The sequence below is a fragment of the Melopsittacus undulatus genome, chromosome Z (genome assembly GCF_012275295.1).
Source record: "Melopsittacus undulatus isolate bMelUnd1 chromosome Z, bMelUnd1.mat.Z, whole genome shotgun sequence".
In the NCBI taxonomy this organism is placed as follows: domain Eukaryota; kingdom Metazoa; phylum Chordata; class Aves; order Psittaciformes; family Psittaculidae; genus Melopsittacus; species Melopsittacus undulatus.
This window is the reverse complement of record NC_047557.1, coordinates 13,550,305-13,577,786: the sequence shown is the minus strand read 5'-3', so window position 1 is coordinate 13,577,786 and position 27,482 is coordinate 13,550,305. Positions and strand designations below refer to the sequence as shown.

The window sequence follows — 27,482 nt, the reverse complement described above, 5'->3', positions numbered from 1 at the left end:
GGTGACATTTCTAAACAGAATAAAGTAAAAGCTTTCATAAACTAATGAAATTCTGTCTATCTTCAGGAACTTCAAGAACACCTAAAGGTTACTGCTTTTAAAGACTTGGTAATTAGAGACAGAGAGTTGACTGGAGCACTGATTGCTTCTCTTGTAAACTGTTACATCAGAGATAACGCTGCTGTGGATGGCATCATTGGCCCATTTGCAAGATATCTGTCCTCTTCTTTATAGCACTGATGATGCTGTGTGTTCGAAGGTAAGCACGCTTCCAGATTTGACAGTACCAAACTACTACTTTAGGCTTGGGGAGCTAGTAAATAGTTACACTCAAGTAGTTTCAGGAGCACAAGAACTAAGGAAGGCCGGTTGTGTGCATATTTGTGTCTTGTAGTTGACTAACACTGAAACTTATGTGAACTCTGGTTTGAAGCATTTGCAGTTATTAGTAGTGTTCATAGGGTCTTTATCTCAAGTGTTATGTCTAATAAAACTGTTGTCCTGATGTAATCCAGGGTTTCCTCAGCATAGTCTCCTGTTTTCTGCCTGTTTCCTGATCTAGTGGAATTACATAGAATCACAGAACTGTGTGAGTTGGAAGGGACCTTAAAGATTGCCCTGTTCTAAGCCCCCTGCGCAGAGTCACCTTCCACTCGACCAGTTTGCACAAAGCCCTGTCCAGCCTGACCTGGAATACTTCCAGGGACAGTTGCTTTTTCCGTAACTTCTCTGGGCAACTTGTGCCAATGTCTCACCACCCTCACAGTAAAGAACTTCTTCCTAACATCTAATCTAAATCTCTACTCTTTCACTTTATTGAAACCATTCCCCCTGGTCCTATCCTTATATGACCTTGTAAAAAATCCCTTTCCAGCTTTCCTATAGGCCCTTTCAGGTACCGGAAGGCTGCTCTAAGGTCTCCTGTGAGCCATCTCCTCTTCAGGCTGGACAACCTCAACTCTCTCAGACCGGCCTCATAGGAGAGGTGCTCCAGCCCTCAGAGCATCTTTGTGGCCTCCTGTGGACTCACTCCAACGGGTCCACATCCCTCTTGTTGTTGTTGCCCCCAGAGCTGATTTCAGTGCTGCAGGTAGCTCTCCCCAGAGCAGAGAGGCAGGATCACCTTCTTCGACCTACTGGGTCATACTCCTATTGATGCAGCTCTGGACATGGATGGCTTGCAAGCGCACCCTGCCAGCTCATATTGAGTCTTTCAGTTTTATCAAAAGATAACTGTGCTAAAGAACTGTGATCTTAGAAGCTTTTGAAATAAATTTGAAAAAGTAACTGGTGAGGGGAGAATGAGGGACCACTTGGTTAAAGTCTTAAGCCCTTCTTTCTACTGCTGTTCTTCAGTCTTTCTGCTGGAAATTTAGTGTTACCAAGTGATGATAGAGTGTTTTTGAGAGGATGTAGTTTCTATTGTTTCAAAGTTTGGTATGGTAACCACTTGTTAACAGTATCTATGTTTTGTTCATGTGAATAATTTCCATTTTCCCATTACCTGACTTTAGGCAAATGAACTGCTTCAGCGTTCTCGACAGGCTCAAAGCAGAATGGAGAAAGAGAAGATGCTAAGAGAGTCACTGAAAGAGGACCAGAAAATCAGCAATCAAGTAGACCTTGCTAATGTTTGTGCACAGTATAGGCAAGGTAAGAGGAAATCACTGGTCATATTCTGGCAAATACTATCTGTAGTATCCTTTTGGGTCATCTTATTTTTTGTTTGATTTGTTTGCCAACTTTCAACTGATTTTATAGTATTTTAAAATAAACAGCTTTTAATAACACTTACAATTAGTATTTGTTAACTGTTTGTGTTTAAAGCCTTTCTAGATTTCACCAACCAACCAGAAAAACACTTCTGTATAAAAATATTCTCTTCCACTTATTTCATATTGCACTGTCCCTTTTTTTTTATTTCATATATATGTGGTGAAAATATTTTTTTGAAAATTATTGGGTTGTATGTAAGTGGGGGGTAAATGACTATTTTGCAGATAAGGTTTCATACAAATATGCTGTTTGAAAGATGGTTCAGAATCCTGTTCTGTGCATTAAAAGCTAGTACATGAATTAGATATGGATATAAGTACTGCAACAGTCAAGATTTTTGCCTCTACAAATATGTAACTTCAAACTTGCATAGAATCACACAGGTAAGGTACAGGTGTAAACTTTCATATGATACAGACTCAAGTGAATAGGGTTTATTTTTTCTTGCTTGCTAAAATGGGAAGTGTTTGGTGTAACCATTTTGTCATAGGTTTCATAGCTAATGGTGATATCGGGTTGTTTTTTTTTTTTCTTTTTCCTAGTGCGTTTCTATGAGGGAGTAGTTGAGCTTTCTCTCACAGCTGCTGAGAAGAAAGATCCCCAAGGTCTTGGCCTTCATTTCTATAAAAATGGAGAACCAGAAGAGGATATTGTTGGACTTCAAGCTTTTCAAGAGAGGCAAGCATTCAGGATACTTTACTGCCATTATATGGGGTACTTTTTTTCCAACTGATTGAAAAAGTACCTTGGGGAAGGTATGAAGGGTAATGACAAACAAACCTTTTATAATGTGAGACACAATACACATGGTTTTGCCCAGCATGCTCTTCTTTATTATTGTCAATATGGTACCATTAATCTGGAACAGAGGGTAAACTAATAGATGCAGAAAATGTTGTGATATGAATATTACAGAAATACTTGTTCGAGACATGGCTGAGAACAAAATGGATTGCAGCAACTAGCTGACAATAATTTGTGACCTTTCGGAATTTCAGAAATTGTATCTGGAAAGGCATAAAATAATAATATTTGAGAAGAGTATTTAATAGATAATTGTAACTGTAAGGTTTTTATTTTCATTTGCTCTGTTCACAGGTTGAACAGCTACAAGTGTATCACTGACACCCTTCAAGAGTTAGTGAATCAAAGTAAAGCTGCTCCTCAGTCTCCAGCGTACCCAAAAAGCCAGGTCCTCCTGTGCTATCATCTGACCCCAATATGCTAAGCAATGAAGAAGCAGGGCACCATGTAAGAAACTCAAAATTATTACTGCCCTCCATAAAAAAGTGTTATTTGAAGGGGTGTAGAATTTATTATTAAAAAAAAAACCAACAAAACAGAGTAGTTTAGCAAAGTAGATAAAAGTCCAACTTTGCCATGAATTGGCAGCTTTATGTATCGAGTGTTCATAGAATTGATGATGTGCAAATAATATGAACTTAAGTATTGTCACATATATTATTCAGTGCTTGATGTAATTAACCACTTCTGGAATAACAGCTTTGGCATTTTCTTCCCTTAGTTTGAACAAATGCTAAAGCTGGCTCAGCGTTCCACAGATGAAGTCTTCAGTACTACACTTTACAACTGGTTGATACAAGTTGACTTGACAGACAAATTATTACAGGTGAGCTCATCTCTTTACAAGTAATTAATTTGTCAGAAGGTTCCACTGAACTGGAAGAGTTAATTGTAATAATGCTGATGCTTTAAAAAAGAGAGAGCAGGAATATAAATATTATCCTTACGACTTCTGTAGGTTACTGCCCCCTTTTTGGAGCCCTACCTTGTACGGATGGCCAAACTTGACCAAAACAAAGTCCGTTACATGGATTTACTGTGGAGATACTTTGAAAAGAACAGAAGTTTTAATAATGCAGCCAGAATCTTGGCTAAGTTGGCTGACCTGCACAGGTATGGATTATGTGAGATCTGTTATATATATTGAGGTAATTGGGGGCGAGGAAATAAACTAATATTTTGAATATTTGTTTTGCAGCACAGAAATTTCACTTCAGCAGCGTCTGGAATACATTGCACGTGCCATTTTGAGTGCCAAAAGTTCCACTGCTATGTCCTGTGTAGCTGCAGATGGTGAATTCCTACATGAATTAGAAGAGAAAATGGATGTAAGGAAACTATTAATCTAAGCTACACTGTGAATGCATTAGTTCACTTTGACTTATTGGCATATGATGTTTTGATTACCAATTCTGAAGAAACAGTTTTCTGTGTTTTCTTCCTGATGTGGCAAAGTTATGCAGCTGATAGGAGACTCTGAGGTATAACACAGTAATGTTTTCTACATTTAAATAAGGTAAAATTAAGCCTGGGTGTATTTGTAAACTTAAATTAATATAAGTTTGAAATACAGTATTTTTTTTTTTAAACAAGGTTGCAAGGATTCAGCTTCAGATACAAGAAACGTTACAACGGCAGTATTCCCATCATTCTTCAGTGCAAGAAGCCATCTCCCAGCTTGATGCAGAGCTGATGGATATAACCAGGGTGATGAAAAATTTGTTTGTATTAAAAATCAACTTATCACATTTTTGGGGGGAGGGGGATTTTTTGCAGAGGATGATCATATGCAGACTAGGAAAAAATAATAGTTATGCATGCCTAGTCTCAGAATGTCTGCTACCTTATACTTTGTCTTTTTTGTACTTTGATACTCCTTCAATCTACAGTACTTTAATTTTTTCCACATGTTTATATTCTTTAATAAGTTTCTCACATTTATTAATTTATTAGGAAATTTGTTAGAAAGTTAACAGTATTAACTGAACTTCTAATCAGTTTGGGGATTGTATTTAAGAAGTAAACTAAATGTAATTAAAAAAAAATCTAGTGTTTGACAACAGTTATTGAAGTTGCACCTTTGCTAGTCTGATGTCTACCATACAAAATAAAGAAAAGCTGATTTCCTTTTCATCCTGCTTGCAATGTAAACCTAGTAAATTTTTTTTTTCAGCTGTATGGAGAATTTGCTGACCCTTTTAAGCTCTCAGAGTGTAAGCTTGCGATTATACATTGTGCGGGTCATTCTGATCCCATCTTGGTACAAACTCTATGGCAAGAAATCATTGAGAAAGGTAGGTCTTAATGGACTAGCAGTAGTACAATCTAGACCTGTAGGAAAATGATATAATTGAAGCTTTTAAGATTGACTGTGTGCTGTTACTGATATGCTGTCCAAGTGAGATGTCTGTTTTTCTGATCTATTCTGTAATGTATTTGGTAAATGTAGTTACCTAGTAGTTCTTTAATGTTACTAGCTTTTTATTTGTGTGCTTGAAGGACAGAAAAGTAATATTTGTATAGATATGTTGGAGTATATTGCATGTATGGATTGAAGAATCACATTTCAGGTAACATTTAAGTCATTTCATTCCTTGTTCTTAGATACCATTATGTATGGCCTGCGGAACATTTTAAAATTGTGTGCAAAGGTTTCATGAGTAGGAAATTACAAAAAAATGTTCATTTTTTTGTGACAAAGATTAAATAATCTTAAGGGAGATCAGAATTTTTGTAATGTTGACAGTCGTGGAAACGCAAGAGCTTTCTCTATTTACAGAGCAGAACAGTAGTGGGCACAGCTCTACAAGCCTAGCCACTTACTATGATTGTCTGCCCCACCCTTTACCATGAGTTGGTCATTCACTCTTTTCTTGCTGCCCCCGTCCCCCCGCCCTTTTTTTTTTTTTTGGTAGTGTTTTGTTGACTTTGGTTTTGACTGGAGGTTTCCACTGTGCAATTACTGACAGTGATGGATGATTGCTGTTGGGATTGGTGGTCAGGTTTTAGGGGGTTGGTTTGTTTTTACGTAGATTTGCTTTGAACATCAAGGAGACAAAAATCTGTGAACATACATATACGTACACACCAGAAAAAAACTGTATTTTAATTTCCACGTGCTGATTTTTTCACTGACAATAGCGTAACATTTTTGACGTGTTAGTACCTCAATATAGTTGTGTTTAAATGTGCAACTTCACATGATTTCTTTTCACTTTCAGAGCTGAGCGATAGTTTGTCCCTGAGCCCTGATGACAGAATGCAAGCACTTAGTCTGAAGATGGTATTGCTTGGAAAGATATATGCTGGCACACCTCGTTACTTCCCTTTAGGCAAGTTGTTTTGCCTGCATAGTAAATAAACATGAACCTTACATGAATGGGTCTCAGCTTTCTTTTTAGCCTCTTAAAATAGGTTTTAACATAAGAAATGTCTAGATTTTTAAATCCTAAAGGAAAGAATATTGATAATTTTGTTATATGTAATTACATGCTTATGATATGTAATTACTGTAGTAATTTGTTGCTTCAGCTATGGAGAAAAATTCACCAATAATTTAAACTGTCAGTAGTGATGGAATTGATCATGAGGTATGATTACAAAACCATTACAGTTTTTACATGTGCAGTTTTTTCTAGAATGTATCTAGGGATTTAACCAGAACTTACAGTTTTTCACCCTGAATGGGAAGTGAAGCTTAGAAGGCAGCAAGTTATTTTTGGGTAGCTCTGCAGATCCCATTTTCAAAAGTGATACCGTTTGTTTGTATCAAAGTACAAAGTAAAAATGTGTATTTATACATATAGTAAGATTTTAGTCTGCTGTCGCTTAAAGTATCTACTGCTATCTTCAGGGGTTGATTTTAAAAAAAGAATTCAGGAGGTTTCTTAGTACTTTTTGGAGTTTTTTTCCGCTTTTAAGATGGTTTTTTTTTGACAATTTGGTATCATATAAATGCCTGGAAAAATATATCATTCAGCACTAAATGTTCTTTTACAGTACTAAAATATCATGAAAGAATAGTGCTGAACAACACATTTTTAGTATTGTAAGAACATTTTGTGGTGAACAGTACACTGTTAATGGTTACTGACACTTCAACATGATAAAAAATGCAGTAGCATTGTTGGCTATTCTGGCAAATGAAATTACATTATACTGGTTTCTGCTGAAACATAACTTAGTAATTTTTTCTTAACAGCACAGTTCCATGGCACAATCATAATAAGATACTTAATATGAGTAGTCATTGTCCATGCATTTATACTGCCAAAGATAGGACTAAGCTTTGTTTTGCGTATTTTTCTTTGAGCAGGAAAACTGTTACATGCATTTCACAGGAGAAAGCTGTGTGGAAGACAGAAAATTAAACTTGATGTAAATAGCTTTTAAATGCTAGATATAAAAAGCTTTTAAATAGCTTTCTTTGGTAGACTCCTAGTAACAAATTGGAATCTAAACATCCCTTTATTTTCATCCTGCAGATTTTTTAGTGCAGTTTCTAGAGCAACAGGTCTGCACTTTGAACTGGGATGTAGGTTTTGTGATATATACCATGCAAGAAATTGGAACACCATTGCCAAGGCTGCTTGAAGTATATGACCAGTTGTTTAAAGCACGGGTAAGGAAAATATACACAAAAGAAAAGATTTTTGTTTTCAACTGCTATTAAGGTCTCTCTCTAACAGGAAACGTTATATAACAAAAGGTATGATATATCAAAATACCAGCCTCATCGCTTTTGTTCTTTTTTCTTTTTTTACTGAGAGGCTCTTGATGCTTTTCCCCTACCTGTTGATTTTATTCACTTCAATCCTAAAGTATGAAGAAAATTTCTTAATTCTTTTGTTTTACCTAAAGATGATTTTGGATTAAATAGGATTAGAATTGTCATGTTGCAGAAGAAACAGCGTATCTTGAGTATATTAATTTTATTTGATTCTTATTAATGATTAAAATTTGCTGTATTATTGCATCTTATCTAATTTATGGATGCAATAAGTATAAAGAGTAAGAAGTCATATTTTTAAATTTTGGTTTGTAAAACAGGCTTATAGAATTAACACAAATTCTTTTTACCCAGATATCTTAGAGTATAAGGAGTTCAGATCTTCCTAAAAATCTATTATTTTATGGACTGTAAGGTAATGTAAAACTAAGTTAAATTCACATACAGTTTTAGTAGTCAAAATAGTACTTAAATATAGACATAGATTACAATAGGATTCCCATTTCTCTTATGTTTTTTTTTACAATGTATAAGTAATTACATCAGCTGGCAATTTTTTTCCTCGTCTCATTATTTGCCTCCTTAATATTTTGGAATCTTTTTAGGATCCTTATTGGAGTAGAATGAAAAAGCCTTTACACCTTTTAGAGTGTATTCATGTATTATTATCAGCATATGTACATGATCCAAGCAGAGTTCTTCTGAGGTAAGAAATGCAACTATACCCTAGTAACTAGTGACAGAGGTAAAAATATCCTAAAGCACAGCAATTCAGCAATCCCCAAAGCTTTTCTTCTTTTTTTTTTGAGTGAACTAAGTATTTCTGTCCTAGCAGTGGCTACTAAGATATTTCATTCAAAACAAGTTGGTGGAAATCTGTAGGGTCCTATCTATAAAGTGCTTCAATATATATAATTTTCTCCACTGCACTGAAGATTCATAAGGGAATAAGAAGCTTATTTTGTAAATTTTGGCAACATACTTTAAGGATTAGTACAGACAAATTTGAGGGAATCAAAGGAAGTCAGGAAGAATAAGAATTAGGCATTTTGTGAATGAAATATTGAACTGCTTAATGAAGAAAGCCTAAAAGCATTGAGTTCTTGTATTGTGGAAAAGACTGAACATGGGGTAGACGGTCCCAAGTTGCTTGGAAAAGGTTGCTGGATGAATCACTCTAACACTTTAATTCTGCTTAGTCAGCAACAGGGAAGAATTCAGTTGTAACAAAAAAAGTTTCTACCTGGAAGTACAGCCATGTACTTGAGTAAGTTGCCTGCATATTATGGAATCTCTAGCTTCAGTAACTTTTGCGAATAAATTATACAAGCTTCAGTCAGAACTATCTTGTCTCAGAATCAGTGTCTCAGAAGCAGTGAGCTAGACTAGACAAATTCTTGGTAACTCGCCTATTGTATTTTTTTAATCTCTTGAAGATATACACATAAATAGCCCTGTTTACATGTAGAGTTTGTACCTATTTTTTCTCACTTTGTTGATCTCTTATAGTTAGCTGATTTAAAGTTCTAGTAACTTCGTGAATGTTGTCTAATATAATCTACTGAAGATACTAATACCTAAATTTTGAGACTGAGGAATTCAAAATTACTATCTAAATTAATAACATATTTATTGTCTTTATAAAGTAGTATCTAAATATTAAATATTTTACATTCTTATTAAGCATCATGTTTTATTATTTGTATTTAATACCAGATAAACAGTACTGATTAATTTATTTTCCCATTATACCATAGTCACAAGCATTGCATTTCAAAAATCTATTTTTCTAAGGTAGATACTTCAAAGTAGCTGATAGATGTCTTGCTGGTATGTTATTCCATTAAAACTCAAAGAGTGCTCACTCTATTTCAGATTAATTATAATAAACAAGAACAAAAAGGAACTTATCATTATTCTATGTTTCTTTACAGGCGACAATTCACAAATGTTTGCTTAGATGCAGTCAGTTGCTACCTGGTTGAACTTCAGTCTATGACCCCAACACTAATGGTGCAGACCACAATTGGGAATTTTAAATCGCTACAGGCTAAGTTAGAAAGGCTCCACTAATTGACTAATCCAATAACACAGCAGTAGCTCAAAATGAATTGTGAAATGAAAGTTCGAATGTCTGCAATGAATCTCTGGAAGAAGAGCTCATCAGAAATTCTAAGAAAGTTGTATCTCCTGCTGCAGTTACAGATTGCGTGGCCTATATTCTTGCTATTCTAAAGGTATCTACAAATTGTAGAATGTAAATGTGACAGATTTTTGTTTACTACTACAATTTTTTTTAACAATGGAAAGTGTTTTTATACTCTTGGAATAAAGCATATTGTGTGATCTTTCCCTTGATGATTAAAAACTTTGGAAAATATTCTTTTTTACTTGAAGTAATGGAGAAAAGTAGGATGCAAAATCTAATTTATCGGTGTTTTCACAAGTATCAAAACAGTGACAACTTCAGAAAGCAAGATGATGATAAAAGCACATGTAGATGACTCAGGCTGTAAACATGGCCATACCAGGGAGTAGTGGTGTAATCATAACTCCATGATTGTATTTCCAGGTCTTCCAATAACAAAGAATCATTATTTCATAAATCTTACTTGAAACAGAGACTGTTTTCTGCAGGTAGAATATTTTGGATGAAATTGCAGACACTAGCAATCTAAATTGTATTGCAAATGAAATAACAGTATTGAAAGCCCATCGACTTACTTTATTCCATTTTAATGAATATGTTGTATCTATTAAAACAAAATACTCAAAATGTGACTTCTGTCTTCTTCCATTGCATGCACACAAGCACCAAATCGTGTATATTCCTTAAAAGGAAATCTGTTTTGTCTGGTTTACTGCTATGCATTCTGTACATATTGGACAACATAAACTCTATGTAGTGTGCACAAGAAATAACCAGCTCATGCTAGTCTTAAGTCTTTCTCAAATATCTTCTTCACATAAGCAAATAATCAAAGAACTTTTTAATGGGGGGAAGAAGCAAATTATGTGTACAGAGTAGATGAATGTATTCTTGGGTTTTTTTCCCAGGAGAATTAGTAGCTGATATACACATCAGAGGTGTTAAAAAAAACAGGGAAAAAGAGTACAGATTGACATTTACATGCAAGTTATCCAGTTAAAACCTCTACTACCAGATGTGATTACTATGCTCTGAAGTTTTGTTTACAGTGCAGTATTAAAATTTATTCTCTGAACTGTCAGGTACATTATGATGGTTTCCAGCTGGAGAATGCACCTAGTGAAGTAATATGTAAATTATATTCCTTTTTTACCTTGTTAGATGAAAATAGAGCTGCAGTCTTAATATTGGCTTTTTCTCTTTGTCAGTGTTGAAATTCCTTCACAAAGTATTTGAATGGAGGAATTGCTTTATGTCCTGGGAAAAAAGATTTGCATCTTTCCATATAAAAGTACATTAATTTTAGATAGTACTGTGTTCCACACCAAGGATGCCATGTACATATACCCAGGTCTTGTTCTTACAGTTCAGTTCATACCCCATACAAGTGATGTCCCAGGTCTTGCCTGATGTATTTTTTTATTTCTAAATTTTAATATTTGCATGTAAGTGGTTCAAATGTTGTGTTGAGCTATATTCTGTAATCTGATTTCTAGTTTTACATCTGGAGAAGTTACTAAAAAGTTGGGAACAGGTACAAGACACAGATGTGATTTTCAGCTTTTTTTTTTTTCCAGTTAATAAGAATGCCTCTGGCAATTATTACAAGGTTTTCAAAGTAAGAGCATTTCTAAGAGTATCGCGAGTTATCTAGTTTTTGTTCATCTGACTTGAGGTAGTTTCAGCGTAGACACTGGCTTATGTTTTCACAGCACGCACTTTGCTCTCAGGTGGAGAAAGGGTGGGTTCAGTTTCCCAATTTAAGTTTGGAGCAATATGGAAGCCTGTGATCAGAAGAGAGAGAGGGATGGGTGAATGCCGTAGAGTGAAACCTGTGAGAAGTACAAGGAAGTAACTGACAACATGGGTATGAATCTCATCTCACTAAAATGGTTATCAACAACTGAATAATTGCTTTTGATAGTCTTTTTTTTTTCTTTTATCCTAGTGTTACTCATTCTCGATCAAGACTGGTTAAGGGAGGGAAGGAAAGAGCTTTGTATGAAGTGGTTTCAGGAACAAGCACCAGTTTGAGAGAGTAGCTACTTTAAGGAAAGCAAAGGCATTCTGCAAGGGAATGAAAAGCAGTGATCATCTGCTCACCTTTCTTGCACACCACCTGAATTCCTGTATCTGATAGCGCTGTGCCTCTTACTGTCACTCAACCCCCCCATCTCCCAGGCAGATCCGGACCCGCAGAGCCAGTAAGGATCCGCTCCTCCGCAGAGCGAAGCTGCCCTCGCGGGGAGGCCGCACGCTTGCGCACTAAGTACTGCTCCGCCCCCGCCCCGCCTCCCGCGCTCAGCTCGCTGCTGTTGGCGGCCGCTAGAGCAGCGGGTGGTGAGTGCGGCCTGGGCACGCTGGGCTGGCGGGGCCGCGGCTGTGGGTGGATGGGGACTGCGCCGTCCGAGCAGGAGTTAGCCTGAGGGGCAGCCTGCGCTCCTCGGGCAGAAGCGGCAGTGGAGTTATTGTGAAGTCTTCCCCCCAGCTTCGCTCCCCGAGCAGTCCGCGCTCCGCTTCGGTGGTTGCGGCCACCCACCCCCGAGTGAGTCCCAGAGGTGTGGCAGCTGCCGGGGCCGCCGCTGCTCTCCCCCTTTACTGGGGTTGTCTGGCGCGCCGTCGTCCCGCGGCCTGAGGCGGCGATGGGCGGGAGCGCTCCTCCAGCATCAGGGGAGCGCTGGCCGGTATCGTGCTCTGGCCGTGATCTCTCTCGGTTAGGAGGCTTTATGTGTCCTCCTTGTTTTCTGCGTTTTGTGTTAGAGGCTTTCAGTAAAGCCATCGGTCTTGAGGCGTCTTTCGCTTCTGGAAAAATGTAATCTGAACTGCAAATGGCCTCCAGGAAAGTAGACGGCAGGCAAGTATCAGTTCTGTTTGTGTTCAGCAGGAAGCTGCTGTTGTTGAAAAGTTTGTGTCTAGATTCCAACCTTGTACTACCAACTCTCAGATAATAAAAGCTTCTTGTATTTTTTCTTTGTTTCTTCAAATTTTCTATAGATAGGTGAAAATGCCACTATTTGCTTTCTTTGTAATGGCTACCTAGAAGTTAAATAAGAATGGAGTTTAAGCTAGATGTACTCATCTCTACATCTATAAAGCAAAGAAGGCCATGGCCTCGTGTCTCATGGATTGGACAGGTAAATGTAATTAACTCTTGTTTTTTTATTTAAATAAACAATTGCAAAGAGTGGGTTTTAAATTATGTAACAGTTTGCACTTCTGTGTAGTGGTGATGACTGTATAAAAAAAACCCGAACAAAACAAAACAAAAGAAGCAAACCTCAGGAAGTATATGAGTATAAGAGTTATTGAAATAAAAGGCTTATTCTTCTTTCTTACTGACTGGAGGCAGAAGATTAAAAAGTTCTCAAATAAACAATGGAGAGTCATTTGGTTTGGTTTTCCAAAAGACCTGTTCCTTATATGATATTGTTGTTTTGATGCTTCTAGTTTTTCATAACCGTTTTTTTAAGTACATTGTTGGAAATTGTGAACAGATGTTTTTTTCCCATACCATCTTGCACTTGTTGAGGGACATGCTTTCTCAAACTTTTTTTATAATATTTTTCTTCTGCAGTATAATTTACGTTGAAGTAGCTAACCACTTAAGATCAATTCCTTCTTTTGTTGAAATCACTGGCAAAATTCTCCCTAAATTAAACTCTACAACAAGAGAAAACTAGTATCTAATTCGTTGTTGTGTTGTCATTTCTTGGCAGATAGCTCAGTTGAGATTCTTTGAAAGATTGCAAAATTAGTTAGTTTGAAACCCGTGAACCATCCTAGCAGTGTAGAATGATACTAGGTGTGATGTACTGTAAAGCAAATATATTGTAGAATGAAATTGATATCGTAATTGCAGCTGTAACATGTTTTTTCCTCTTGCTTTTCGCTAACATTTTTTATTGCTGCATTGTTTTCCAGGCTTAGGTAGAAATAATATTTTAGAAACCGAAATGCTCTTTTGTTTTTTCATTCAACAGGAAAAAGAGGCTGTTTTTCTTCTAGATGATAAACGTATAAATGAAATTAACCTGGCATCAGGGAAGACAAAGAAGAAAATCCCTCACTTGCAGTCATTGCTGAAAAAATGTAGTTTTTTTTAACAACATCAAGAAATGGTTAAGTATAACATCTTACTTTTAAAAACTCATTTCATTTATAGTTTTTTAGAGTTTAGAAAGGTAGAATATCTAAAGAATTAGTAAGTTAACTGACAGATAACTGTCAGCTTCAGAACTGACAGATAAATGTCAGCTTTGGAACTGTGACTAAGATGGAAGGAAACTAATTCTCAAGACTTTGTAATAATGTCCTTGAAAACATCTCTTTTCTGATGAACACAGGTGCTTGGTTGGCAGGAATACTTACAACAGGAGATCTGTTTCTTTGGAATAAAGATCAGGACTGCTTGAAAATTGTGCCAGCAGTTGAAGAGTCTAGGAAAGTAGTTGCATCAGCACAAGGTATTTTTTTTTTTCCAAATGGTCTTTTAACAATTAGAACAGAGCCAACAGTGGTTTTCTTATTGTTAAGTGTTAATGTACAAGTAAAACCTGTATTTTCCTGTTGGTTTGCATTTGTATAATTTGTGTGCTGGCTAAGCTTTGACAAAAGTCCTAAGTATTACTCGAACGGTACAGTTTTCTGTGTTTAGTTATCTCCTGTAAGTAGTAATTAATTTTTAAAACCAGTAAGTATTTTTAATGGTTAGTTTTTTAACTTTTAACAGAAACATTCCTTATTAGGCTTTGAATAGCTTAGAACAGACATCCATCAGATGTAAAACCTGTATGCATAATTTAAATGTATTCCGTAGGTAGATTTTTATGACAAATGCTAACTGAAGAGAATAATATAATTATAGTTATAATAATATAAACTGAAGTGAATAAAGAGAATGTATAATTTAAGTATGAAATAATTTGACTGATACCAGATTGTAAAGTGAAGTACTGTATAAGCAATTATTTCATTTTGGGGATGATCAGTAGTGCATTTAGGTACTAAAAGTAATAGATAGTAGAGCACTTAAGCATTTTCATGAAAGATGGATTTCAAGAAAGGTGATCTTTGCAAACAACTCTACTGGTTGAGCCTTGTGGGGAAGATAATTAATCAAATGCATAAAAATGGGTGTCCTTTCTGACATCCCTGCTGCCCAAGGTCTGTTGTCAATGGTGAAGCTGAAAATGAAAGACACTTAAGGGTAGCAGCTTGGATTTTGTTTGATAGAGAAGAAATCTCCTTTATCTATGATTCATTTTAAATCCAAATCTCACAGAAGGAGCAGAAACTACTCTATTTTTTGTGGTGGTGTTGCTTTTTTTCTCCCCTAGAGCGTTCAATGAGATTGTACTTGTATGTATCCGGAGATGGCAGAAAAGCTCTATTAACTACTCAAACAGCATGTGCTTTTTATGGGAAAGCACGGAACATGAAAATACATCTTCTTTTAAAAATTCTCCTGGGCATTGGACACAGATTTTGCCTGATGAATCAGTCATGTTGCCTTCTGCTGAAGAAAAGGAAATTGGAGTGCATGCTGCCTTCATACAAAATGAGGTAAAAAAATAAGCCCTAAAGCAATCACTCAATCTCTCGTTTAAATTAGAGCCACAGAAGCTACAGGGAATTTGAGAGCATAGTCTGCCTCTTCACCTGTTTGGTGTTGTGTGTAGGCTTATTAGTTCAGTTGGATATAATGAAAACATAACAGTTTTGCTGCATCAGACAAAAGTTTATCTGGTCTAGTAATATTCTTGACAACCTTTTTATTTCTGAATGACATTGTTATTTAATCTGAATTGTGATAGCAAGTTATCTAAATATGTAAACAATTACAGACAGAATTGTGTGTTACTAGGTTTTTGGTTTTGTTCTGGTTTTTGATTGTGTTGGGTTTTTTTGTTGTTTGGATTTTTTTGGTTGTTTTTTTTTTCCACAGGTTCTGGGTGATTGCTGTTTGTGCTCATTTGTGTTCTACTCTGGAGAACATCTGGTACTCACATTTTAATTATTCGATGGCATGAAAATAGTTTTAAATATGTTAGGTAAGTTCAAAGATATTTGAAGTTAATTAGCTTGAGGAAAATTTTTGTTATGAAGTGCTTTTGAGTTGGGATTTTATTTGTTTCCTGTTCCCCTTTTTGTCATGTGTGCCTAGACAATAGTGTGTGTCTCTTTTTCTTTATCTGGGCTGAGACCATATTACGGACATAGTTGAACTGATATGACCTCTTAAAAATGCAATTGAACAATAATCCTGAGTCCATTCCATGTATAGTCCATTCTTCTTTCTAAGTGAGATACAATTATATATGAAATGAAATAGATATGTTCTTTGCAAATATAACTTGAGTAACTTGTTAGAAGTTTGCCCTACACTTGACATGATACAACTGCTTTGTTAATGATACTCTTGATACTGATGTCCTCCTTGTCCTCTTAAGGCTGCATCACTCTTCACTCAGTTTGTCAGTAGGATGCTAATACCTTTCTGTTAATAAAAAAAGTAAATATGCCATAACATTCTCACTGCAGAAGTGCATATTATATATACACTATAATGCTTGCAGCCTGAAATTGTAACATTTCTCAGCTGTGTTACTCATGATTTCTTTATGGCAACTATGGCTCGTTTTTGTTTACTATTGTTTAATATGTGTTTTCATGGTACTGCTTCATTTCTTTGTATTAGGTGGCATGCTGCCAAATGGAATATTTCTTGTATTTTCTACCATGTTAAGAATCTTTCTAGGTTCTTGGGATGGTTTGGGTTGGAAGGGACCTCTAACGATCATCTAGTTCCCACCCCCCTGCCATGGGCGAGAACAGCTTCCACTAGATCAGTTTAGTGGAAGACAAATACAGCCTCACTTTGCACACTTTAATGATGGGCCATCTGCAGCTTCTTTGTTCATTGCAGCATACTGTTGATTTTCATTTTTGAATTCTGAACTCCTCTGTTGGAGGATATGCTGTCTGAGGAAGCTATTCTTGGCTAGAATGCAAGCACCTTAATTATACTGCATACATCTATATTTATTTGCATGTTCTATACATATAGCTCAAATTTCCATCCCATAAAAAGAATTCTCAGTGCTCGGACATAATTTTTAAACTTTTGCAAATATGAAGTATTTTTCAGTTGTAAGACTTTTGAAGAAAAATATGCATATGTAATTATTTTTTTTTTGGTTGGTCATGCTTTATGTGTTTTTGTCTTGCATGATTGTTTGGGATTTTTCTTCTATATATCAATCATCTCATTAAGCATAACTGAGTAACATCTTGTCTTTGTTTTGGCATTCAGTTCTTTGCCATACCAGGTCCACTGGGTACAACAGACTTGTTCGCTTCTTAATTTGGTTCCTCAGTGTGTGTCTGTAAAGTCAAGAGGAGCTTTGCTGTGTGCGTTTGCAAGAGACGGACTTCTACTTGCAGTAGCTGTTAATCAAACTGATCCAAAGGTATATGGGTGATAGACAGAGCATCATTTAAGCTAGTAGTTCAGTTTAAATGAAATGGTAGCAGTGATTTAATAACACATTTGTAGGAATGATTTTTCAGCATTCCTGTTGATACATGTGATTATATTCACATTGATGGTCCAAAGCTAAAATATTCTGCTGTAACCTGCAATATTTTAAATGCTATTGTTCAGTTAAGAAATCCATATAAGACCCTCTGACATTTCCAATTTCCAGGAAATACAGTATGGATTAGCTTCAGATACTGCATTTTATCTGCAAAGATTTGAGATGATTCTTAGGCTGAGGCATGATTAACATGTCTTGGAAGTTGTATGCCCACTTCATATTGTTATTCCTTCTAACATCTTGGAGGTCAAATCTTAATGTTGTTTTTAGTGCTAATTGTGACAGGAAGAGAATACAGGACAGTTTATTTAGTGTACTAGGATGGGATGATACAGTCCTTCAAAGCTCCAGGTTTTATTTATTGGCTAAACTGGAAAAGAGTGATCTTGCGTTGTTTTGAGGGTTTTAGAAAAAACTGTGCTAAAAAGCATATTGTTTTATATATTGAGTATACATTAAATGTAGAAATAGGTATAGAAATTAGTAAGTACTCTAATTAGTAAAAAAATATCAAAGTGTCCTGTCACTTTCATATATAATAATGTTTCCAGTACATAAAAATGTACTGCTAGTAGAAAATCGGTTCTTACAACAGTGACAATTTGATACAAATGCATATTTTCTTTACATTTACTTTTTCTTTCTAGGCAACTCAGATTTTGTTTTTAAACACGTTGAATTTTGTAACTGTTTCGGGTAGCCTTAAAGGTTGTAGTAGCAAGAATAGCACGGTTCCATCCAAGTTCATCAGGTCAGTAACTGATGTTGGTTTTTGCTGCTGTTCTGGATTTTTTCTTTTTTCTTTTTTTTTTTTTTTAAACTTAACAGTTTGATACAGAAATTTGACAGAGAAAAGTATTTTTTTTTCTTGTCCAATTTAGATCTTACTGGGTTGGCGATATGAGTTGGACGCCTGATAGCCTTTTCTTGGCTTGCATGTTAAAACGTGGATCTTTGATTTTATTGACATGCATGGGTGAATTGCTGACCTTGATTACTTCTGGCTGCTCTTTAGAGTTTGGACCAGCAGAGTTTATTCCATTTCATCCACTAATAACATACAGGTAAAAGGATTTGACAATGTTTATACATTTTTGTCGTATGATCATATCTTACTAATATTTTTTACAATTTCACATAAACTTCCTATCTCAGATTCACTCTTCTGCTTTTCATGTGCCTTCTCAATATCTGTTCTCATTCATAATTCTTTCTATTTCGTATAATGAATTTGTTTTGATGAAAATTGGCATTATGACACTAAGTATACATGAAGTGATTTGATTTTTAGAAGTATTTGAATTTAGTAGTAATTAAAAATTACATGATTTTATGATATAAGAAGAAATCGAACTAACAAAATTACTGAAAGTGCAGATTTATTCTAATCCAGTGGCATTTTTTCTGCTCACTATTTGATTTTACTTACAGAACTTTCTGTCATAGTTATATGTCTCATAAATAACATATTTGTATGACAAAAGCTAGTTAGCTTTTTTAGTGTTTTATGTGGGGGTACTGCAGATCTAATTTTTGAATTATGCTACTGGATGCTTGGGGAAATAGAAAGATCTCTAACACTTTCTACCATCAATTCCAACTTACAAAAAGTAAAATAGTGTGAATAATTAGAGGAAAACAAAATAAAATCCCAACTTTAATTTTCTTTTTATCATATTAGTTCTGAGTGCCTAAAGCTGTTTAGTGTATAAATGTTAACATCTGATGAAAACATTCAAAGCAGTGTAATACCTTCTTACAGTGGTGAAAAATCAGATACTAAAATACCTTAAAATACCTCAGTTACAGTAATTTATTGAATGTATGTAGCCACTTTTTTCACCTTATGTACTAACTTTTGGAATATTAAGAAATAATAAAATACCCCAAACCCACCAACATTATGTCAAAGTGTTATGGGGCTACATGCACAACACAGATTTTTCTATCTCAGTAAGGGCCGATTACTTTGTAAGAATAGACTTTGTAAGCCGTCTTTTGTAAGGGAAGACTTGTGCGTTGATACAGAATTTTTCTGTGGAATGTCTGAAATGATACATGACTTTTAGCATCTGATTAAAATTCCATCTTCAAGCACTTGTCACGGACACTGAAAGCCAGGTAAGAAAGTGTGATACAGAAATTTGAAGTCATATTCTGAAAAATATGTATAATACTTGTTAATGAAGAAGAGAGTAGTAAGAGCCATTTTTATTTTTCTTTAAATTAAAAAAGTTGCAACTGTGCAAAATCCTGGCTTCTTGCAAGCATAAATCGTGTTCTTTGCAGTGCTCATCCTAAAAATTTAGATGCTTCCTTAGAATTCTGAATGGACCTATAAGGACAGTAATGTGAGTGGTATTAAACATTCATATGTTATTTTTTCTCTATTAATGATTATTACTTAATTATTATTGCTTAAATGTTGATATATCTTTATTTTAGACAGCAACACTCTTTTTTTCAAGACTCTAGCCAGTCTGTTGGTTCTTCAGCCTCTGAAAGTGACCTTATGAGACAGAGATTTTCGGTTGCTTCACATTCAAGATTACCCTACCTCATTGTCTCTGATGGATACATGATAACAGTGCTTAGATTTCCTAGCAACCTTTCACCATCAGGATTCATAAGAACTCTTTTGCTTGATTCAGCCCAACGGCTTGAAAGTATCCGTTTTAATTTGCTGAAATCCAAGGTAGGGTTATGCATTACTTTGATGGTTTCATGAAAAAAAAAGTGTATAAAAATGTGGAATGTTTTAAACTGAGTACCTCAATTTAATTTACTTTAGAATCATAGAATAGTGAGGGTTGTAAAGGACCTTAAGATCATCTACTTCCAGCCCCTCTGCCATGGGCAGGTACACCTCACACTAAACCATGCCACCCAGGGCTCTGTCCAGCCTGGCCTTGAACACTGCCAGGGATGGAGCATTCACAACCTCCCTGGGCAACCCATTCCAGTACCTCACCACCCTTACAGTAAAGAACTTCTTCCTTATATCAAATCTGTACTTCCCCTGTTTAAGTTTGAACCCATTACCCCTTGTCCTGTCACTATAGTCCCTAATGAAGAGTCCCTCTCCAGCATCCCTATAGCCCCTCTTCAGATACTGGAAGGCTGCTATGACATCTCCGTGAAGCCTTCTCTTCTCTAGGCTGAACAGCGCCACTTTCTCAGCCTGTCTTCATAAAGGTGGTGCTCCAGTCCCTTGATTGTCCTCATGAGTCTCTTGAAGTCCAGGGCAGTGAGTTTGCTGCATGCTCTTCTCACTGTCCTGAGGATCTCAAACTCTACCATCTCGTGATTGCTACAGACAAGGCTGCCCTGGCACGTCACATTTCCAACCAGCCCTTCCCTGTTGGTGAGAATGAGGTCAAGCATGGCACCTCTCCTTATCAGCTCCTCTATTACTTGCAGAAGGAAGTTGTCTTCCACACAATCGAGGACTCTCCTAGATTGCTTATGCTGGGCTGTACCATCCCTCAAACAGGTATCAGGGTGGTTGAAGTCCCCCATGAGAACAAGGGCCTGCGAGCATGAGGCTGCTCCTATCTGTCTGTGAAGAGCTTCATCCACAGGTTCCTCTTGATCAGGCAGTCTGTAACAGATCCCCACAGTAATGTCTCCCATCGCTGTTTTCCATTTAACCCTGCCTCACAACTCTCTGTTGATCGCTCACCAGTCCCCAGGACAGAGTTCCATACTCTCATATGTCCTAACATAAATAGCAGCTCCCGCATCCCCGCCTGCCGGGCCTGTCTTTTCTAAAGAGCCTGTAACCTTCCATTTGAAAACTTCAGTCATAGGAGCCATCCCACCATGTTTCTGAGAAGCATATTATGTCATACAGCCATAGGCATCCACACACCGCTAATTCCTCTTGTTTTTTTCCCAGTGCTATGGGCATTTGTATAGAGGCATCTGAGCCGAGCTCAAAATGGAGCCGGCTCATTGGCTGGAGCAGCTGGAATATCTGCATTGCTCCAGGCATTTATGGGTGCTGGCAACTGACTGGGTGTGTTGGATGGAATGATGCCCCCCTCTCCCAACACATCTAGTTTAAAGCTTCTTTGACCAGTCTGGCAAGCCTCCTACGAAAACCAGTCTTCCCCCTTATCAGCCCCTGGTAGACCTGGCCTCCTAACTTGGGTCCTGTGTTTTAAGACCCCTGACTAATGGCACCACTCTTCTAACCATTTATTAACCTGTAGCCTTTTTAGCATTCTCCCCTGTATCCTTGAGAATTGACAAAAAAGCAATCTGAGCTCCAGAGCCCCTAACCACCTCTCCCAGGGCTCTGTAGTTCTTCATGTTCTCCAGAGTTCTTTATGTTCTCCATGGTACTTTGATACTTGTATGTACTTTGATATTTGTATTAATTCCTTTATAATTATAAAGTTGTTTTGAGAATAGTGTTGATCTGGAAAACAATGAATACACCTTTTTCCTGAAACTTTATTCCTTTGGTTGAATTTTTAAGTAAAATGTAGTAAAGGGGTCAGTATTACCTGTCAGTAAATGTTCTTTCTGTAACTAAAAGGAATTGATATTTCTGTGTCTATAGAGTTGGTTCAGAGCACTGACAGGTATTACAGTACTCTGACTAACTTATTCTTTCAGAATGATTCAGAAAGGATTCTGTAAGACTTTTCCTATCTTAGGTTGCTGCTGTTTTAGCATGATCAGCAGCAGTCCCAGTGGTGCTCTGTGCATGTGTCCAGTAGGTCCTCAGTTGAAGTTGTCAATTAAAGCAAGCTTAAAGCATTTGGTATTTTCTGTCTCTTCAAGTTGATCTAAGTTTGAAAGACGGGAAACCTTTGGAAAAACAGGTCCTGCAACATTTGGCAACCACGTAAGATCTAATAGATACTAAACTGAGATTTTTTCATTTGCTAATGGAATACAACTTCTCTTCCTATTCAGTTTGTATTTCTGATTTTTGGAGAAGGGAGTTATGATGGTATTCATGTATAAGGTAGAAGAGTGGGCAAAGGTTTGACAACTGAAAAAGACATGTTACTAGTAAGAAGGCAAGAAAGTCCTACATACTAGCAAAATTGTAAGATCATTTCAGTGATTATGAAAGCAGATTCTTTCAGCATGAAGGAGAGTAAAGTTATCTGGTGTTGAGAAAATTCTGCCTGCCTGAAGCATGGTCAAATGATTGTTTCTGTGCAACATATGCCTGCTGATCTGTTCTCTCTTTGTCTGGGACTTTTAAACTGAAGCTTTTTTGCAGAAGAGACCAATTTCCTTGTATTGTGTAGGAAGTATCTGGTTTGATCTTGCTAGAGACAGGTAATATGTTTTGTGGTATTTTTGTTTCTTTTAGTCTAAAGGGAGACCACTGTGTTTACGATCATTGTCGTCGTTAAAAGCTAGTCTTCTGAAACATGCGCAAAACCGAAGTTCCATCTTTTCCACCATTCCAAAATTCCTTGAAGAGGACACAGCAGAAATTAGAGAGAAAACCATGGATTTACTGGTACTTAATAGCATTTTTTCAGTTAAAGCTATGCAGACGATATGATTTGATTTTAATTGATTCGAAAAGATTTTTTTTCTTTTTTTTTTCAAATATATTTTCTCTTACTAGGTATATTTGAAGTAATTCAGTATTGGTTAAAATTCTCATCTTTTTAAAGAGATATGGTTTTTTTCTCAACTGAAACTTGATTTTTTCCTTTTCAAACATTATTTCTCTTAGCAGTGTGTTAAATTTTTGAAAAATGTGTACTAATCTACTTGTACATGAGTTTATTGTTTCATACTTTATAATAAAATGTAACATTACACCACTAAATATACTCAGACTCTAAAGTATAATAATAACAACAATATTATTATCCTTGGTAAATAAGATATTAATCCTCAATTCTTATAGGATTCTTCCATCAGTTCCAAAATCTCATAGAATGATTTGGGTTGGAAAGGACCTTAAGATTATCTAGTTCCCACCCCTGCCATGGGCAGGGACACCTCACACTAGATCATGTTGCTCAAGGCTCTGTGCAGCCTGGCCTTGAGCACCGCCAGGGATGAAGCATTCTCAACTTCCTTGGACAACCTGTTCTAGTGCCTCACCACCCTCACAGTAAAGAACTTCTTCCTTATATCCAACTTAAATCTCCCCTGTTTAAGTTTAAACCCATTCCCCCTTGTCCTGTCACTGTAGTCCCTGATGAAGAGCATCTCTCCAGAATCCTTGTAGGCCCCCTTCAGATACTGGAAGGCTGCTATGAGGTCTCCACGCAGCCTTCTCTTCTCCAGGCTGAACAGCCCCAGCTTTCCCCTTTCTGGCTTCTGTGATAAAAGTCACCGTGCAGCCTTCCCAAACGCTTTTTCTTGCTTTCAATTTTTGATTTGTTTGTTGACATTTCTGAGATTTCGTTGAATGGATTTTTAGGTATTATCTGTATCTAGCAAAAACTCTTCCTCATGGTCTGTGCTTAATAAAAGGCAGGGTTTCACTTCCTGGTATAAAAACTACTGCTGTATTTGTAATTTTGTTTTTGCTGTTAGGTAATTTAATTTCTTTCTGCACAGCTATTCCGAATAGCCACATTTAGTTCAAGATCTAGATGAAACTGCTGTGAATGAAACTTACTACCAATTAAGCAAGTTAATTAAGAATAAAGATTGTATTTGTGAGACTGACTAGTGGTGATGCTCGCAGACTATGCTCTTTCTCAATAGACTTGAATTAAACTGTTGGTTTTTGTTTTTTTTGTTTTGTCTGATTTAGGATTATGAAGAAGAATCGGATGATGAAAAGGAGTTCTGCAATAGCCCTTCCAGCTTCTATAGCCAAAGAACCCATTCATTTGTTAGTAAAGCTGATCAAGGCCACTTAGAATTTGCATCAGTGTTTGATACTATCCATGCAAAAGACAATACTGAAGAGAAAGATAAGTTATCAGTGGAGCTACATTCCATTCAGAAAAATCTTCTTGCTGCATGGCAGATAGGGATTTCAAAAAATGTAGAAGAGAAAGATAAGATGCTGAACTACGTAGTGAATTGCGTTATCCATTTTTTCAACATTCTTCGGTTTGTGAAATGCTCTCTGTTAAACCAGGATGCATCTTTAAACAAGTCTGCAGAGAATACTCACTGGATACATTGTGTCTTAAAATATTTTCAGCAGTTTTTAACAATCTTATGCTGGCATTCAAGAGCCAGTCCAACTGGGCATGTGGCAAAGCTGACACTACAAACTTTAAAACTGATGCTTATACAGCAACAGGATCAGTTGTTCTCAAAAAACCTTCTGGCATGTTTCTGTCTTTTGAAAATGGTTTCTCACAGTTTAAGTAATGTGTGTGTGCTAAAATACGAGAACTTTTTTCATCTCCTCATGGTAGTAGTCTCACAGAACTTGACTCCCTCACTGTGCCTGTTTTCCTAGCTATTGATGAGAGTGCTACTCAGGAATTCGGCTTACTGAAATCTCTGCTTAGAGAGCCTCCTCCTACAGTAAACTATGATGCAAAAACAGAAAAAAGGTATGAATGATCTTTATGCGGGGAAAAAGAATGCACAGGACAAGCAGGTGATTCGGCCCAGGCAGCATGGCTTTATAAAAGGCACGTCCTGCTTGACTAACCTCACCACCTTCTATGACAAGGTGGACCACTTAGTGGATGAGAGAAGGGCTGTGGATGTTGTGTACCCAGACCTCAGTAAAGCCTCTGACAGCATTTCTCACAGCATTTTCCTGGATAAACTGGCTGCTCATGGCTTGGATGCATGTACAGTTTGCTGGGTAGAAGACTGGCTGTATGGCTGAGCCTGAAGAGTGGTGGTGAATGGTGTCACATCTAGTTGGTGACTGATCACTAGTGTCCCTCAGGATTCAGGCCAGTTCTGCATATTATTTTAATCAATGACCTGGACAAAAAAGTTGAGTGCACCCCCTCAGTAAGTTTGTGGGCGACACACCATGTTGGGTGAAAGTGTTTACGTGCTGCAGAGTAGGAAGGCTGACCTGGACTGGTTGCATCAATGGGCCAAAGTCAATTGCATGAGGCTCAACAAGGATCAGTGCCAGGTCCTGCACTTGGGCCACAACAATGCTATGCAGTGCTATGGGCTTGGGGAAGAGTGGGTGGAAGGCTGCTTGGTGGAAAAGGACTTGGGAGCGCTGATTGACAGAGCTGAATTGTGCCCAGGCAGCCAAGAAGGCCACTGTTACCCTGGCCTGTATAAGCAAGTGTGGCAGCAGGGCCAAGGTAGTGATCATCCCCCTGCACTGGGCACTGGTGAGGCTGCATCTTGAATCCTGTGTTCAGTTCTGGGCCCCTCACTACAAGAAAGACATTGAGGTGTGGGTGCGGGTCCAGAGGAGGGCAACAAAGCTGGTGAAGTGTCTGGAGCACAAGTGTGATGAGGAACAGCTGAGGGAATTGAGCTTGTTTTGTGTGGAGAAAAAGAGGCTCGGGGGACCTTATTGCTCTCTCCAGCTACCTGAAAGGAGGTTGAATGACGTGGGGGTTGGTGTTTTCTCCAAGTGACAAGTGATAGGACAAGAGGTAACGGCCACAAGCTGCACTGAGTAAGATTTAGATTGGGTATTATGAAACATTTCTCCATGGGAAGGGTTGTCAAGCACTGAAACATGCTTCCCAGGGAAGTGATAGAGTCACCATCCCCGGACGTATTTAAAGACATGTAGATGTGGTACGTAGGGACATGGTTTAGTGACGCACTTGGCAGTGTTTTGTTAATGTTGGACTTAATTATATTGAAGGTTCTTTCCAACCTAAATGATTCTATGATTCTTTATGTTGGAACATTTTTTATTTTTCTATAATATAGTAACTACAACATCCTTTTGTTTTTGTTCTGTGTCATACTCTATAGAAAAAGTGTGGTAATCTGCTAAAGCATGCAGATTATGGTTTAGATCTATGGTTGAATATAGTTGTTATGTTGATTTAACTAATTACTGCCAATCAGTTCAGAGATAATTAGTGGATTAACAGCTCACACCTGGTGTGGTAGTGTAGCATCAATCCAGTTACAAGGCTTCAAAAGCTTTTACTGCCTCTGGCTCATTCTACTCTTTTTCATGTAAAAGTTCCAAACTCTGTGGACCCAAGAGGCTGCTCATATGCAATATATCTGCAATGTCAGTTTAGTCAGCAAAGTTTGCACTTGGTTATGGATATGGAGTCCTGGGGCAAAAAGAAAAACCCCACTGTGTGGAAACTTTATTAAATCAGCAGAGATATTTCTGTTTTGCAGATACGTAAAATTGAAAGAAGCTTAAACTGAAGTGTGCTATCCAACTATTTGGGAAATACATTAGTATCGCTGGTGTGTGAGAAGAAACTCACAAATTTAATCTTACTGCAGTAATATTTATTTCTTTAATCTTAAAATACTGTTCTTATTGTGAATTTGATAGACAAATTTCAGTGTTCTCTGAGAAGGTAGTCCAGTCTAGACTAATTGTGCTTCAGGTACTGAGCACTGTGAATTTGATTTAGTATGTGTGTATAAATAATGAAAGCAGTAATGGTAGAGAAGAAGCTGCAGATATGTTGCAGCTTTCTGTGAGCTTTGTCAAGTACCTGGCAATGTATATTTGCTTGTATTGGTAAAACTTATTACATATCTGAGCTGGTACATCTAATAGCATTGTGCTGGGCATCAGGGACTTGCAAGCCCTAAAATCATGTTCTGCAGTTTTTTGTTTCCCTGTCTTTGCTTTTCTCTGTTACGCTTTCATTGTGTTTTTAATCAGTCTTGTTTGTAAAGACACTGATATGTGTTTTGAGGTTTATCTAGGTTATTTATTTTCCCTACAGTTTAGATAGCAAGGGGTTATTTTGGGGGATGTTTCAGTGCTTGACATAGAATGCTGCTTTTATGCAAGTTCAGGAGAATCAATGTTGGTCAAAATACAAAAACCAAGGCAGAAAGTGTTTAGTTTTTTTCCCCCTCATTGAAATCAAGAAAGTTGTTGCTAGCAGAAAATAAACTCTAGTTTTGAGATACATAATGCAAAACATAAGAAAATAAAATATATAACTTAATTTTTGATTATTTTCTTAACTACAGGTTGATTGTTCTATGGCAATTATTGTATAAGAAAGTGGTTTGGTATCAGGTGCAGCTGAAGAGAAAAGTAAACAAGAATGTAGAAGAAGAGTCTGTTGCCCAATCGCTTTTATGTCATATACAAGCCACCCTCCAGTCTTCAGGAGTGACCTTAGAGCAACATCTGAAGATTAATTCTGTAGCTGGTTAGTACTTTGGAAAGAACTACAGGTATTAGGTAGTTGCATGGTTAACTGAATAATAGGAAAATTAGTTCAAACTTAAGGATAATCAATAGCCACCAGATTTAAGAAAAGTTACGAGTGGAACCTTTCTTAAAATTCTGATTGCAACTCTCTCTCTGTGCTTCATGTCTAGT

At 36.9% G+C, this 27,482-nt stretch overlaps 2 protein-coding genes across 2 annotated transcripts in view; both read left to right on the top strand.

The window, feature by feature from the left end:
• Positions 1-9,544, top strand: part of NUP155 (nucleoporin 155) — a 28,639-nt gene extending 19,095 nt beyond the window's left edge. The window contains 15 exon segments of the mRNA XM_005151988.3: positions 67-195; positions 197-259; positions 1,515-1,653; positions 2,319-2,454; positions 2,875-2,948; positions 2,951-3,027; positions 3,302-3,406; positions 3,539-3,693; positions 3,779-3,908; positions 4,174-4,287; positions 4,754-4,874; positions 5,802-5,912; positions 7,065-7,201; positions 7,915-8,015; positions 9,244-9,544. Coding sequence (XP_005152045.3) covers positions 67-195; positions 197-259; positions 1,515-1,653; positions 2,319-2,454; positions 2,875-2,948; positions 2,951-3,027; positions 3,302-3,406; positions 3,539-3,693; positions 3,779-3,908; positions 4,174-4,287; positions 4,754-4,874; positions 5,802-5,912; positions 7,065-7,201; positions 7,915-8,015; positions 9,244-9,382 — 1,731 coding nt within the window. The 3' untranslated portion in view covers positions 9,383-9,544.
• A 2,967-nt stretch (positions 9,545-12,511) lies between these two features.
• Positions 12,512-27,482, top strand: part of CPLANE1 (ciliogenesis and planar polarity effector complex subunit 1) — a 63,546-nt gene continuing 48,575 nt past the window's right edge. Inside the window, 16 exon segments of the mRNA XM_031051586.2 lie at positions 12,512-12,592; positions 13,439-13,549; positions 13,552-13,576; positions 13,802-13,921; positions 14,795-14,866; positions 14,869-15,020; positions 15,403-15,466; positions 15,469-15,508; positions 16,771-16,927; positions 17,704-17,807; positions 17,938-18,120; positions 19,502-19,751; positions 22,392-22,544; positions 23,805-24,399; positions 24,402-24,564; positions 27,125-27,309. Coding sequence (XP_030907446.2) covers positions 12,512-12,592; positions 13,439-13,549; positions 13,552-13,576; positions 13,802-13,921; positions 14,795-14,866; positions 14,869-15,020; positions 15,403-15,466; positions 15,469-15,508; positions 16,771-16,927; positions 17,704-17,807; positions 17,938-18,120; positions 19,502-19,751; positions 22,392-22,544; positions 23,805-24,399; positions 24,402-24,564; positions 27,125-27,309 — 2,455 coding nt within the window.